General features: G+C 47.9%; 1 protein-coding gene across 1 annotated transcript in view; it reads left to right on the forward strand.

Moving 5' to 3' along the window:
• Positions 1–15,223, forward strand: part of LOC102407754 (RH-like protein IC) — a 39,798-nt gene that overhangs the window by 7,427 nt on the left and 17,148 nt on the right. Inside the window, exons 2-6 of the mRNA XM_006077995.4 lie at positions 4,420–4,606; positions 9,476–9,626; positions 12,767–12,914; positions 13,852–14,018; positions 14,741–14,878. Coding sequence (XP_006078057.1) covers positions 4,420–4,606; positions 9,476–9,626; positions 12,767–12,914; positions 13,852–14,018; positions 14,741–14,878 — 791 coding nt within the window. The remainder of the gene's footprint in view (positions 1–4,419; positions 4,607–9,475; positions 9,627–12,766; positions 12,915–13,851; positions 14,019–14,740; positions 14,879–15,223) is intronic.

Below are 15,223 nucleotides of genomic sequence, written 5' to 3' on the forward strand. Positions count from 1 at the left end.
TGAAGGAGTGGGAACAGTCTTGTCCAAAGGCACAGCTAACAAGTGGCAGGTCCAAGATAATTTATAGTCCCTGACATTTACCATGCACCAGTGCTAGGCTAAGCGATTCACAGGAGTCAAGGAACTCCTTACTAACAGCAAACCTCTGAGCAGGTGCCATTATTTCAGACCACTTTACAGACTAGGAAGCGGGGGACACGGAGGTTGAACCAGGCTCTGAACTCGGACAGCCAGATTCAGAGGCCCGCACTCAAATTTGACACTAAGGAGAGTGAAGGATGGAGGGGGAGGCAGGATGGTATAGTGATTTAATCCAGAGCCAGGATTCAGGTCTGCCAGCACCATTTGCTAGCTGTGTGACCTGAGCTAATTCCAGCAGCTCTCTTTGCCTCCCTTTCCCCAGCTGTAGAATGGGGATAATCAAAGGTACCTCCTGCGTGGGCTTGTCGTGGTCTAAGGCTGGCTGGCACTTGGAGGAGTGCCTAGTTTGTGGAGGGCACCGTAATGTGCCCGCTGTTACAATGATGTTGATTATTGCCCTACAGGACTCCCAGGTTAGACTGGCTCCAAGTCGAGGGACTTGCATAAACTTCTCCGGAAGGCCCACCTTAGATCATGTGTAAAACTCCTCTCTGAGGCCCGGGTATGGGGCCCCTGGAGCGATCCTCTCCTTATCAGCCCTGGACACCTTAGGTCCATTATCTTATCAGACCAGCAGCTCATGCAGGGCACAGCACAGGCTCTGAGAGGCGGAGGCTGATACCAGTGGGGACGATGCCCTGAGCTGGGACCCAGCGTTGAAGCTGGGATACAGTTGTGAGACATGGGAGGAGCGGGGATGGACCAGAGCCCCGCGAGGCTGGGAGAGGAAGTGGGAGGATGTAGGGGGTGAGAGTAGAGGGACCCTGAACGCAAACCTGATTTACTGACCAGTTTGGGGTGAATGAACTTTGTCAACAGCTCCAAGAAACTGCCACCCTAATTTTATCCCCCTGGCTGAAGTACAAGCCCAAGCCCACCCGCCCCCCGCCCAGGGACAGTGTGGGGTCATAGGAGGAGGGTTCTGAGCTCTGTACCTGCGGCAGGCATGGCAGCTGTGCCTGATAAAGCCCCCAGCCAAGAGCCTCTGACTTTTTATCTTCAGAGCCCCATGGACTGTAGCCTACCAGGCTCCTCCATCCATGCGATTTTCCAGGCAAGAGTACTGGAGTGGGCTGCCATTTCCTTCTCCAGGGGATCTTCCCAACCCAGGGATTGAACCCGGGTCTCCTGCCTTGCACACAGGCACTTTACCATCTGAACCACCAGGGAAGCCCTCTTCAAAGCCCCACCTCTGACCTAATCCTGGTTCCCTGCCCTTCCCACATGCTGCCCCCTGAATACACCAGAGCGGTGAGGTCCTTAGAGAGTATCAAGTCTAACTTCCATGAGCTACAGATAGGGAAACTGAGGCTCAAAGAAGGCATGGGACTTGCCTTAGGTCCCTTAGTGAGGTGTGGGCAATCAAGAGCAAGAGACAGCCGAGCACTGAGGGGAGGGCACTGCTCCAGAGTCCAGAGCTTGGCTCTGCTGCAGACATGCTGTGTGCTCTTGAGGAAGTCACAAGCTGTCTCTGGATCCCTTCTGTAGAATGAGAGGAAAATGGAAGGGTTCCTCTACTCATGGAATCTTCAGTAAGTCTGGACCCTTTGCATATAGCATTGCTGCAAAATGGGGGAACTGTTGTCTTTTTTTAACAGCAGTTTTTAAGGAAATATTGAATTTGCATATCTAGAAACAGGGCATTCAGAGCTGGGACACCCCAGAAGGATGGGATGGGATGGGGATGGAGGTGGGAAGGGGTTCGGGATGGGGGACACATGTACACCCATGGCTGACTCATGTCAATTTATGGCAAAAACCACCACAATATTGTAAAATAATTAGCCTCCAGTTAAATTAAATTAATTAATTTTTTAAAAAGAATTTGCATATCTAAAGTGGCATGTGATGTCTCCAATTGGCCACAGGCCTCACCACTCCCCAATATACACTATGACTTTCATTACATAGTTTCCTGGTCAGCTCCTGGAGGAATTCAAGCAGTCCCAAGAGGAGCCCCTATACAAAATGTGCCCATTCCACCGCCATTCCTAAGGGGATGCAAGCGGGAGACTGAAACATTGCCTCCCCTCCCTCTCCCTTATGTCAGAGAAGAAGGTGCAAGAAGTCAGATCCTCTTGATGGTCCACTTCTCGCCCACTCCACAAGTCCCCAGATCCCATGGAGATGCCTGGGTCCCCTGTAATCAGGTTGACCTGGGATTATTATCCACCCAAGTCCTGTGTGCAAGACCCTAGCTACCCGTATTTTTCAATGAAAGTAAATTTCAATGTAAGTTGAAGAGGCTTTGGAGAGCTCTGGAAAGAAGAATTTCCTTGTTGTTATCAGACCCAAGGCTGGAGACCAGGTGACTTCTTACTGCTGTGAAGGCGATGATGGTGCTGGTGGTGAATAGCCACTATTTACTGAGCTTTCTCCATGTGCCAGGGACAGTGCCAAGCTCTTGAACAAAACATTACTTCCTTTGGATTTCCTCTGAGCGGGGATAATTGCCCTTATTTAGCTGATGAGGCGGAGAAGGCAATGGAACCCCACTCCAGCACTCTTTCCTGGAAAATCCCATGGGCGGAGGAGCCTGGTGGGCTGCAGTCCATGGGGTCGCAAAGAGTCAGACATGACTGAGCAACTTCCCTTTCACTTTTCACTTTCATGCATTGGAGAAGGAAATGGCAACCCACTCCAGTGTTCTTGCCTGGAGAATCCCAGGGACAGGGGAGCCTGGTGGGCTGCCGTCTATGGGGTCGCACAGAGTCGGACACGACTGAAGTGACTTAGCAGCAGCAGCTGATGAGGGGAGTAAGCAACCCAAAGGCCATGCAGCTAAGAAGCTGAAACATACAAATTGCCATTCTTATAGGTCAAATGGTCAGATATTGGCAATTTAATATGATTTAACCTAATAGAGAATGATAGAGTTGGGGTCAGACAAAATTGTCTGACCTCAAAGCGCAGGCTTTTTTCTTTAAGAAAAAATTACTTACTCTGTTCGTAACAGCTGTAGAAAATTTTAACACTAAAATTTTTTTTAAAAATAGAACTCTCCTAAACCCAGAGATAATCTCCATGGGGGTGGGGAGCGGGGGGCGGAATTCCTTTAAGACTTCTCTCCAGGCATTTGCACACATGTGAACTTAGTTGGTGTTTGTTGATAAAATAGTCTTTACTATTCTGGAGCAATTACGTGTATTATACCATTTGATTCTGGCAACCTGATGAGGGAGGTATATTATTTTTCCCACTTAACAGAAGAGAAAACCAAGAGGGCAGATAGTGTGGTAACTCAAGGCACAGGCTCTAGAGCAGACTCTCTAGGCTGAAATCCCAACTCTATCGGCTGGAGCAAACGATAACTCCTCTATGCCTCAGTTTTCTCATCTGCAAAATGGTGATAATAACAGCACCCTCAGTGAAGGACGCTTGTGAGAACTAAACGAGATAGTTTACGGGAAGTGGTTTAAACAGCGTTGGCATTTGGCAAACATTTAGTAAGTGTAGGCGATTATTAAAGCTCAGAGACGTTAAATAGCTAGATTAAACCACACAGCTGGACAGTGCCAGAGCCCTGATAGAACCCCAAGCTTATCTAGTTCCAGAGCCCAAACCGTTACCCATTTTGCAAAGTTGGAGCTGACTCAAAGCATCTGCCCTTTCCTCTTCCTGGTCCCCTCTGGAACACCAGCTAAGTCCCTCTCACCCATCTGCCATGGCAGCCACCGCACAAAGTCTGAGGCTGGGAAAGGGAGGGTCACCCAGGTGGTCCTGGTGCTTTCCGATGGCCCCGCAGGTCCCCCTCAGAAGGAGTCAAAGGAGAGAGCTGTTTTTTTGTAAGGATAATTTGGTTCTTGCCTGTGAACCTCTAGACCAGCTACTACCCCTTCTTTGCTGAATGACCTGAGCTAAGTCACCAAATTATGTGGCCTTATTTTCGCTTACACATGATCAGAAGGTTAAACCTGATTCTCAAAAAGCAAGAGGTCAGTACCTTTACTGAGTGTCAGCTATGTGCCAAGGACAGGTCCTGACTTCCCACACAAGTTCATATTATTGTGTTTAATAATAACAATAATTGCTACCTTTGTTGAACACTCACTGTGGGCCAGGCTCTGTGTTAGCTCAGTCATTCCTTCCCTCAACCCTGTATGTGTTATCCCCATTATTCAGATAAGAAAACTGAGGCTTAAAGAGGGGAAGTAACTTGACCAAGCTCTCTTCAATGATCCTTAATGCCCCTTCCAGCTGCCATTCCATAAAACTCTAATACAACCCTCCACCTTGTCTGCTTCTCTTCCTCCTTCTTGGTCTCTTTTCCCTGAGCAGCCTTCCAGGATGTGTTCATTATGGCAACCTTTGGCTTCGGCTTCCTCAATACTTCTTTGCGGAGACATTGCTGGAGCAGCATAGCCTTCAATCTCTTTCTGCTGGTCCTCGGGGTGCAGCTGGCAACCCTGCTGGATGGCTTCCTGATCCAACTCTCCCTTAGGAAGATGGTCATCGATATGTCCAGGTAACTAGATGGCTGCTGGATCACTTCTGGGTTCTTGGGGGTCTGGGGTCCAAGAGAGCAGATTCTAGAAGTGGTGGGATGTCTCTTTCTAGCGCCAACGCCATGCAATATTCAGGACTTACTTAAACTAACAAGTTATACATTGTCTAAAATTCATGTTTAACTGGCATCCTCTATTTAATGACAACCCTCCTCTGTGGCATCACAAGAGACCAGATCTACAGCCCTCGTGTCCTTTCTTTTTTTAACTGATTTTGAATACTTATAGAGTGAATATTAGTTCAAAGAAAAAATAATAGAGATTAGACAAAAAGAAAGAAATCTCACACTCAGAAAGGTAGTCTCTTGAAAAGAAGGAAGTACCTTCAGTCTTCAAATGCTGGTGGACAAGAAATAGCCATGCCTTTAGTTTCTTTAAATTATTTGATCTATTTAGATGCCTTTAGAAGAACTAGCAGAATTAACCTGTGTTGCTAGATGTCAGAATAATTGTTATCTGAGGTGGTTATTGATTAGGGAAAGGCTCAAAAGAAACTTATGGGATGCAATAAACATCCTCTTGGGCTTCCCTGGTGGCTCAGTGTTAAAGAATCCGCCTGCCAATGCAGGAGAGGCAGTTTCAATCCCTGGGTCAGAAAGATCCCCTGGAGAAGGAAATGCAAACCCACTCCAGTATTCTTGCCTGGAAAATCCCATGGACAGAGGAGCCTGGCTGGCTATAGTCTATGGGGTCACAAAGGAGTCAGACACGATTTAACGTCTAAATAACAAAAACATTCTCTATGTATTCTGGGTGGTGGTTACACGAGAGTGTATATGCGCATATACACACGGTGCTACATGCTCAGTCTTGACCCTGTGACCCCACAGACTATAGCCAGCCAGGCTCCTCCGTCCCTGGGATTTTCCAGGCACGAATACTGGAGTGGTTTGCCATTTCCTCCTCCAGGGGATCTTCCCTGACCCAGGAACTGAACCCTCATCTTGTGTGTCTCCTGCATTGGCAGGCAGATTCTTTAGTACTGAGCCACCTGGAAAGCCCATATATGCACATATACATCCATGAAGTTGTACATACCTGCAGAAATAAGTCATTCACAGTCAATAGGAGGAACAAGGTAAAAAAAAATGTTTTTAATTGTTTTTTGGTTTTATCCAGTTCTGAAAGTTTTTCTTGCCCATATGATGGTAAATCCCATCTCAAGTATCTGGGGACCATATCACTTTTAGAGGCTGTTCTACCCTCCCCTCTGATACCCTGCTAAAACTCTGGGCACAACTGTCAAATACCTCTCTATGAGCCAGGCTCTGTGCTGGGCACTTCACAAACATTATTTGTTTAACTCTCTCATGGAGGGGTCTGACGTGGTGTACCGTCAAGGAACGAGATGCTCAGAGCTCACAAGACACTTGCCTAGGGTCACTCAGCTAAGTGGTAGAAGTGGCTTCAGTTTTCATTCTGTAGCCTTTCCCACACACTGCAAAGTGGCCATGATAAGAAACACAGTCTAGCCAGCTCCCCATTGGCCCTGAAAATAACTCTCCACCTTTTTTTCTTTTTTAATTCGGGCTTCTTTTATTAAAAAAAAATTTTTTTCCCCCATTTTTGGCCACGATGTGCAGCCTGCAGCATCCTAACTCCCCAGCCAGGGATGGAGCCCTCACTGCCTTCAGTGGAAGTGTGGAATCTTAACCCCTGGACTGCCAGGGAAGTCCCCTCCACATTTTTTCTTTTAAACCATTTTAGAGCTGATCCCAGGGGGATTCTATAACCGCCTCTCCCCACCCCAGTAAGCACCTGGGAAGTGACAAAGGGCATTCTGGGGGAACCCTTACAGGGTGGTTCTGTAGGGTTAGGGCATTCTGGGGGAACCCTTACAGGGTGGTTCTGTAGGGTTTCTGCAGCCTTGGCTCAAGTCACACAAGCCTTTGGGCTCCTGCACCTGAGTCTCTAGGCATCTCCAGTCTGCCCCCTTCTTCTGACGTCCTGCCTGCAGGAATCTGTTTACTCTTGATTCAATCTGGAAAGACAAGAAGAGGCCGTTTACCACCTGAGTGAACGCCCCTGCCCCGCCCTGACCGCTTGGGTCCTCCTGGCAGTGACCCCCAACGGACCGGCTTCACAGAATTGAACAATGGGCTCCTTTCTGACCTTTCCTGCTCTGACTGGGGTGGTAGGCGGTGCCCAGGGCTGCCTCCCAGCCGGGCCCTCTCCCTCTCCCTGTCCTGAGGCCTCACCCACCGGTGCAGACTGACTTGGCTCTAAATCGGTTCTGCCTTGAGTCATCGATGACCAGTCCCTTCAGGGCAGGGGCCTGTCTTATTCACTCTTCTCCTCCTTTGTTTTCCTCACACAGTAAGGACTTAGTAATTGGTTATTGGAACAAAGATGAAAATGAAAAAGAACCCTAAAATATGTGATGTTTTTAATGCTGTACATTGAGGGCCTATCATAGCAATAACTAGCCCCCGACTATGTTTAACTCACTTTGCCCTCCCAACAGCTTCAAAGGCCTTGCCTCTACATTTACAGATGAGGAAATGGAACAGTGTGGTTAAGGCATTTGCCCAAGGCCACACAGCCAGGAAGTGGCTGAGTCAGGACTCCAGCCTTGGCAGCCTGGAGAGAGATTGTCCTAAGTACTGCACTTCACTGTCTCAACACCGCCCCCATCCCTGGGGTCTGAAATCCTGCCACTGGCACAGAATCTCTTGAATTGGTCCTTTGCCAATGAAATGAGCTCTGGGAGTTGGCGATGGGCAGGCAATCCTGGCGTGGTGTAGTCGCTGGGGTCGCAAAGAGTCGGACATGATCGAGTGACTGAACTGAACTGAATGAAATGAGTGTTCACCCCAAAGATAACATGGTCAGCCACAGTGAAACACTGAGTGACCCATTATTTCCAATAATTCCTGGTCCCTCTGAGATGTTTTCCCCATACCCTTTGCCCTCCTCTGGCCTTTCTTCCAAAATCTTTGAGCCTTCAGCAGGACACTACTTTGGCAGCAAACAATGGGAAGGCTGTGTCCAAACTTCAGAGCCCAGGCTTTGGATCCAGGCCAGCTGGGTGGGCTTGAACCTTGTGTTTGTCATTAACTAGCTGTGTGGCCATTACCAAAACAGTCACCTCGTCTAGTTCAATGTCCTGACCTGTAAAATGGATGTACTGGATGGTACCTAGCACCATCGCTTTACAGAGGATTACCTGGAGGATTTAAATTTAAATGAGATGATGTACTTTCAAGACTATTACCCATAATGCTCAACAGACGATGATGGTGATGATGGTGGCAGTGGTGGTAGCATCATCATCAACTCCTAGGGGGAAAGGTGGTCTCAGCAAGGTGCACAGAGGAGGGTGGGTTGGCTTAACCACCATGGATTGTCCAGTTTGGTACCACCTCCCCCAGGAAGCCCTCCCTGATGAGTCCAGTTCCCAGTGCTCTCTTCCTCCAATGAACCCCTCTTGCCTTGTGGTATCACATGCCATGCTTGACTCTTTGCGACCCCATGGACTGTAGCCTGCCAAGCTCCTCTGTCCATGGGATTCTCCAGGCAAGAATACTGGAGTGGCTTGCCATGCCCTTCTCCAGGGGATCTTCCCAACCCAGGGATCGAACCTGAGAGTCTCCTGCAGCTCCTGCATTGCAGGCATGTTCTTTACCCACTGAGCCACTTGGGAAGCTGTGTGATATCACAGATCGTCTTAATTGACAGGGTCGTGATGTCCTCTTTGTCTCCACAGGCCAGTCGTAAGTGCCTTGAAAACAGAAGCTGTTTTCTCCTTCCAAATCCCCACACTAAGCTTGCTCACTTGTCAAGGGAAGGAAAGAGTCAGTAATAACACTGAGTTAGTTCTTTGTGCCCAGCGAAGGCAATGGCACCCTACTCCAGTACTTTTACCTAGAAAATCCCATGGACGGAGGAACCTGGTAGGCTGCAGTCCATGGGGTCGCTAAGAGTCGGGCACGACTGAGCGACTTTCACTTTCACTTTTCACTTTCATGCATTGGAGAAGGAAATGGCAACCCACTCCAGTGTTCTTGCCTGGAGAATCCCAGGGACGGGGGAGCCTGGTGGGCTGCCGTCTATGGGGTCGCACAGAGTCAGACATGACTGAAGCGACTTACCAGCAGCAGCAGCAGTTCTTTGTGCCAGTCCTGGTGTGCTCCACACATGGGCATGACCATTCCTTCTAATCCCTCACCCCGCTTTCATGAGATAAGTACTACCATCATTCTTATTTTACAGATGAAGAAACAGGCTCAATGAGATTAAATAGCTACTCAAGTAGAAAAGCCGAAACTGGAAGCCAGACTTGTCCTTCTTCTAAACCCAGTCTTTTTTCCACTACAAGGAGAGGGAGAGATGAGGATTCAGTTCAGTTCAGTTCCATCGCTCAGTCGTGTCCAACTCTCTGGGACCCCATGGACTGTAGCACAGCCAGGCTTCCCTGTCCAAAGCGCTGCCTGCATCACCGGAGGGATGGCAGGTGAAGAGCGCCCTCTATTGAGCATCTGTGTGTGATGACGGCAGAAGAGAAGCCCCGGACAGAAGAATCCTAGCCGTCAGATGATCCTATGAGAACCTCAGCGCATCCTTAGTTTGGAAGAGTGTGTCCAGATCAATCTCTCAGCGTGTGGCTGCCACCCTGATGGAAGAAGAGAATGAAAGAGATTCCAGACTGGGCAGCATCCATCCCCATGAGAGTAGAAATGTTGTGTGTTTGCTCTCCTGTTCTGTCCCCAATTTCTTGAAAAGTGTCAGGCAGAGAGTAGGTCCTCAACAAGTGTTTGTTGAATAAATGAATGAATGAATGAGAGGCATTGTTCCTTCTCTGTCATCCCTGTCTTGCCCACTCTCCCCAGTATTCAGAGAGCCACCATGAGCGCTATATCTGTGCTGATCTCCGCGGGTGTCGTCCTGGGGAAGGTCAACCTGCTGCAGCTGGTGATTATGACGCTGATAGAGGTGACAGCCTTCAGTGCCACGAGGCTGGTCAGCATAAGCTACCTCCATGTGAGTCCTGGTGATGTGAGGAGGGACCTCTGGGATAAGGAATGAGCAGGTGGAGGGGGAGGGCTCCATCTCCATTTGATAAAGCTTCTGTGATGAAAAAAAAAAATTAGAGACAGGCCGAAATGGGGTTGCAAAAGTGTGGTGTCTGCTCAACATTTAAACACACTGAGCAAATGCTATGGAAGGGGGTTCCCACAATAAAGACACGGCTGCCAAGGAAAGAGGGCAGTTCCTCACCATAGGCAGTGCATTATAAGCCTTCTCCTGCTTTGTGATGGTCCTCACAGTGGTTGTTTTAGAAAGCTGCATTAAGTAAAAGTCATCTCCTCTCTCTTCTCTGCAATGTGTTAGTTTAGCTGGTTCAGGGAAGGGTTTAGCATTGATTTTGAGAGTTCATGTCTTCTTAAAAACTTCATTTCAGCCTGGGCTTCTTTTGTGGAAGGACTCGGGGGAAACCAGAGCCATAAACCAGAGCTGTTTCAGCTCTGACACAACTCAAGAAATGAGGATTCCAATTTGACAATTGCCAAATGTGGTTTTTAGATTCCTGGGAGACCTCAAAGAGATTAAAAATGCAAGGTCTCTTCCTTCTTACAAGAGAATTCCACAGACTTACATTTTTACATGTGACTAAGTGTTCCTTACTTTTTCATTCATTCATTTCACAAATATTTGTTCTGAGCCTGTTCTGTACCAGGCAGTGGGAAAATGTAACTGTCATGGAACTTCCTTGTTTATTGGCAGAGGGAGAGACTGCCAATAATCAATAAAATAGGCAAAAGAGATAGCATGTTGAAAGTGAAAGTATTAGTCGCTGTCATGTCCAATTCTTTTGACCCCATGGACTGTAGCCTGCCAGGCTCCTCTGTCCATGGAATTCTCCAGGCAAGAATAATGGAGTGGGTTACAAGTTCCCTGGGTCAGAGGAACTCCCCAACCCAAGGATTGAACCCACATCTCTTATGTCTCCTGTATTGCATGCAGGCAGATTCTTTGCCGACTGCTCTATAGCAGGGCTCTATAGCATGATAGATAGTGATAAGTACAATGGAGGAAAAAATACAATGAAGGAAGAAGGTGTAGGAATAGTTGGGAGAGGGGATAAGGTGTTAGAGAGAGTGGCCAGGGAAGGCTTCATTGGGCAAATAATTTTTGAGTAAAGAGCAGGTGGCACCAGGTGTGCAAGTCACGTGGGTATCTGAGGATGGGGGCAGATCAAGGGCAGAGCTGTGGGAGTGGTCTGCATCTTTCAAGAGTAGGATCTTATTACTGACACTATTCCTTTTAATTTTTTATTTTATTGCTATTCTTTTTTGGCTGCATCATGCCATGTGGAACTTCCCTAGCAAGGGGGACTAGGAATCTAACCTGTGTTCCCTACAGTGAAAGCATGGAGTCTTAACCACGGAACCCCCAGAGAAGTCCACTGATACATTGTTTAGAATTGTTGGTATATAATGATAATAAGCCTGCAATGCAGGAGACCCATGTTCCATCCCCGGGTCAGGAAGTTCCCCTGGAGAAGCGAATGGCAACCTACTCCAGTGTTCTTGCCTGGAGAATTCCACGGACAGAGGAGCCTGGTGGGCTACTGGCCATGGGGTCACAAAGAGCTGGACTCGACTGAGCGGGTAACACTTTCATTTTCAGCTGTAATAAAAAGGAGATGGACTTTTAGTTGCTTTTATTATTGTTTTACATTCTCAACAGGCAACACATCCCCTTATTGCCTGTACCCAGAATAGAGCACTCTCTCTACTCTGTACTCCAGGCAGTAGAACAGGTGGTCCAAAGTGGTGCTGACATGAGAGCATGGCTATGGCTTTGAGGAAGAGCCAGGGAATGAGCAGGAGGGGAAGTCAGAGGGGTTGTGGGACAGCAGGTCACGCAGAATCCTGTTGGTCATAGTAAGAATGCCTACTTTGACACTGAGGGAGACAGGTGCCATTGGGGGATTCAGAGCAGAAATGTGCCATGAGCTGACTTAGATTTTAACAGGATCGCTCTGGCTGCTACATGGAGAAGCCAGTTGGGGGACAAGGGTAGAAATAGGGAGACCAGTTAGAAGGTTATCACAACAATTTGGGCAAGTACTGAAGTTGGTTTAAACCAAGGTGGGGGTCACTGGGGCATGGCGGTAAAAATTCTGCCAAATCTGGATATTTTTTTGAAGACACAGTGGACAGGACTTAACAGTAGCCCGCTGAGTTATGAAGGGTTACTAAATTTGATATTTGTGTCAGGGGAGTGTGTAATTTCCTCAGTTCAGTCTTGCCACAGCGAAAATTTGGAGTGACGGACGGACCAGTGTTACAGCTCCATGTTACAGTGTAGTTTTATTTAGAAAGCAAAGGAAAATACATCCTTAAGGGCAGGTCAACCCAAAAGACAGGAGAAGAAGAGAAGCCCCCTCCCTCCTCCTTTTATATATTTTTTTCTCCTCCCTCTGAGCCTGCCCTATGTAAATTGGGCTAGCCAGGAGGGCTGTTTGTTTAACCTCAGGTCCTCACTCCTTTGTTCTATTTTCATGGGCTTTTCCCTTCTTTGTCTTTTGGCCACCACCATTCTGGACTCCTTTTTCCTCTTCTATCCACCTAACATTTGTAAAGCAAAATTAGTACATAGCTTGAATTTTCTGAAGACTTTAGCTTGGTATTATAAAATCTCTGGCAGCTTCATGTTGCCAAGTTTATGTTACTCATACTCCATGCAAAGAGTTGAAATTCTGCCAAAATGCAGCAGTGGGGTACGTGTCCATGTGGCTTTTTCCCCAGGTAAGTGGACTTCGGCCCAAAGCATTCAAAGCCAACCAGAGGGGAGTTCCCTGGCAGTCCAGTGGTTATGACTCAGCGCTTTCACTACTGTGGCCTGGGTTCAGTCCCTGGTCAGGGAACTAAGATCCCATAAGCCGAAAGGTACAGCCAATTAAATAAATAAAGCCAACCAGAAAACTACCAGGAATAAATAAATACACAGCAACTCATGGGGCTCCTTGGAAAGGGGGACTGCTGGGTGGAGTCAGTCTCCTGACTTCAAGTCATGCCTCTTGCATGAAGGCAGAACTTCCTAAATGGAACGCAGGGATTTCCCTGGGAGCAGAGGCTGCTGATGCTCACTGCTTCCACTGGGTTTTGTTGCAGATGAACAAGCATGTAAGCATGATGTATATGCACATGTTTGCGGCCTATTTTGGGCTGACTGTGGTCTGCTGCCTCCGGAAGCCTCTGCCCAGCGCATCAGAGGACAAAGATCAGACAGCAACGAGCCCCAGTTTGTTCACCATGCTGGGTGAGGACAAGGTGATGTGGGTGGGCTCAGATCTGGGGTGAGAAGGAGGCTCCAAAAGGGCTCTGCAGAAAAATCTCTCTGCTTTTCCAACTTTCCCCAGGTGTCTGAAGCCCCTTTGTAATGACCCATTTCCTCAAGCAATGTTTGATGAATTCACATCTTTGAAGGAAGCTTTCCCCTCTAGGGAAACTCTCTTCATTGATACCCAGAAGAGAGGAGAGACTTGTTACATCTCAGTTTAAATGGGGTTATCTGGGAACTGCCTTGGTGGTCCAGTGGTTAAGAATCCGCCTTACAGTGCAAGGGGGTGAGGGTTCAATTGCTGGTTGCTAACTAAGATCCCACATGCCCCAACTAAGACCTGATGCAGCCAAAAATAAATTTAAAAATAAATAAATAAGATTAGATTATCCAATCCTTTGGTCCTTAACTTAAAGAAAGGAATTGGATGGATGAAAAAAGGCAGACTTGGGAGTGGAGGAAAGAATGGGAGCTGGAAGAGAGAAGTAATAATGTCTAATTTGAAGGGTTTTGGTAAAAGTGATGAACCTAAGGGCTGGGAGAGGCTTAGAGGAAGGAAATCAGGCAGTGAGACTGCCAGCAGGCAACTGAATACCAGGCCATGGGGCCAAGTGGAAGAGTTCCATTAATTAAAAAAAAAATAAGCATGTGGCCATCATAGGCTAGAGTCAGGAGGCTTGGGTTTTGGTGACTTCAACTCTCTGGGCCTTACTTTTCCTTGCCCATAAAGTATGTTAGCTGAGCCCTGCCAACTTAAGAATTCAGAGAGGAAACCAGATTTGTCCAAAGTTGGTGAGCAAGAAAGTAACAGAGATGAGACTGGCCAGGTCCGGGAGCCTCCTGTCTGAAGTCCCCTGAGACTGAGGCTTTGGAGCAGGAATACTGGTTCTGGCCACTGACTGTTTCTGGTCCACAGGCACCCTCTTCTTGTGGATATTCTGGCCGAGTTTCAACTCTGCTCTGCTGGAACTTGCAGAAGAAAGAAAGATGGCCATTTTTAACACCTACTATGCCCTGGCAGTTAGCACAGTGACCGGCATCTTAATGTCAGCCTTGGCTCACCCTCAAGGGAAGATCAATATGGTGAGGAGAGGGGCTGGCCCTTGGGCAACACTTGGGTCTTCTAGGCCATGTTCATTCATTGGCTTCTATTTTGGGGGGCATTTACTCATGTTCTTTGTCAACATTGGGCTCAGAGTTTTACATAATTCTTAATTCACTTAATTCTTACAATAGCCGTAACAGTAGGTACAATCAAAGGGCTTCCCTGGTGTCTCAGTGGTAAAGAATCTGCCTGCCAATGCCAGAGATGTGGGTTCGATCCCTGAGTTGGGAAGATCCCCTGGAGAAGGAAATGGCAACCCACTCTAGTATTTCTTGCCTGGAAAATCACATGGACAGAGGAGCCTGATGGGCTATAGTCGATGGGGTCGCAAAAGAGTCATGACTCAGCAACTAAACAACAACAGTTACCATCAAAGCCCCCTTTTTCTGGTGACAAAGTTAAAGCCCTGAGTGGCTAAGCATCCAAGGATACATCACAACTAAGTGTGAGCATGGTTAGGATATTGAGTAACTGTGCTTTCAAGCTAAACAACTCCCGATCAGAGTGACTGCTCCCTGAGCCCAAGACATGGGGTGAGATAAGACCATTGATGAAGTCTCAGCAGAGGGGAGGGGCTGGTTTCAGGATCAGAGATGCAGGGAGGATGTTATAGTGTTGTCTTGCTGTCAGCTTACCAAGTAACTTAGAGAGATGCTGTCCTCTAGCTTACTTCATTCATGCACAAGCTATTCCTTTGCAGACTCACATCCACAATGCAGTGCTGGCAGGAGGTGTGGCTGTGGGTGCCCCTTCTTACCTGATCCATTCTCCTTGGCTTGCCATGGTGCTGGGATCTGTGGCTGGGATGATCTCCATCGGGGGAGTCAAATACCTGCAGGTAAGGAGCTGGGCAACTGATACCTTCTGCTTTGGCCTTACGCCAAGGTCCAGGCCCCTAGACCATGGTGGGCCATCACGTATTGCTATGGGCTGCATTAGGCACTGGTTGGCAGCTTCTCAATTTAGCTTCAGAGCTTGGGTGAGGGACCCGTCCAAGTTGGATGATGCTTTTGCTAAGATGTGGGGAGCAAGTAACAGAACCTATTCAAGCTTGCTCAGGAATAAGGGGGACTTGTTATAAGGCTACTGGGACACCACTGAACCCAAGGATAGGAATGCTGCTGGGAGCCCAGGAATGACTGGCACCAGGGGTGGGAGTGTTGTGGGGAGCCCAAGAAGTTCC

The sequence above is a fragment of the Bubalus bubalis genome, chromosome 2 (genome assembly GCF_019923935.1).
Source record: "Bubalus bubalis isolate 160015118507 breed Murrah chromosome 2, NDDB_SH_1, whole genome shotgun sequence".
In the NCBI taxonomy this organism is placed as follows: domain Eukaryota; kingdom Metazoa; phylum Chordata; class Mammalia; order Artiodactyla; family Bovidae; genus Bubalus; species Bubalus bubalis.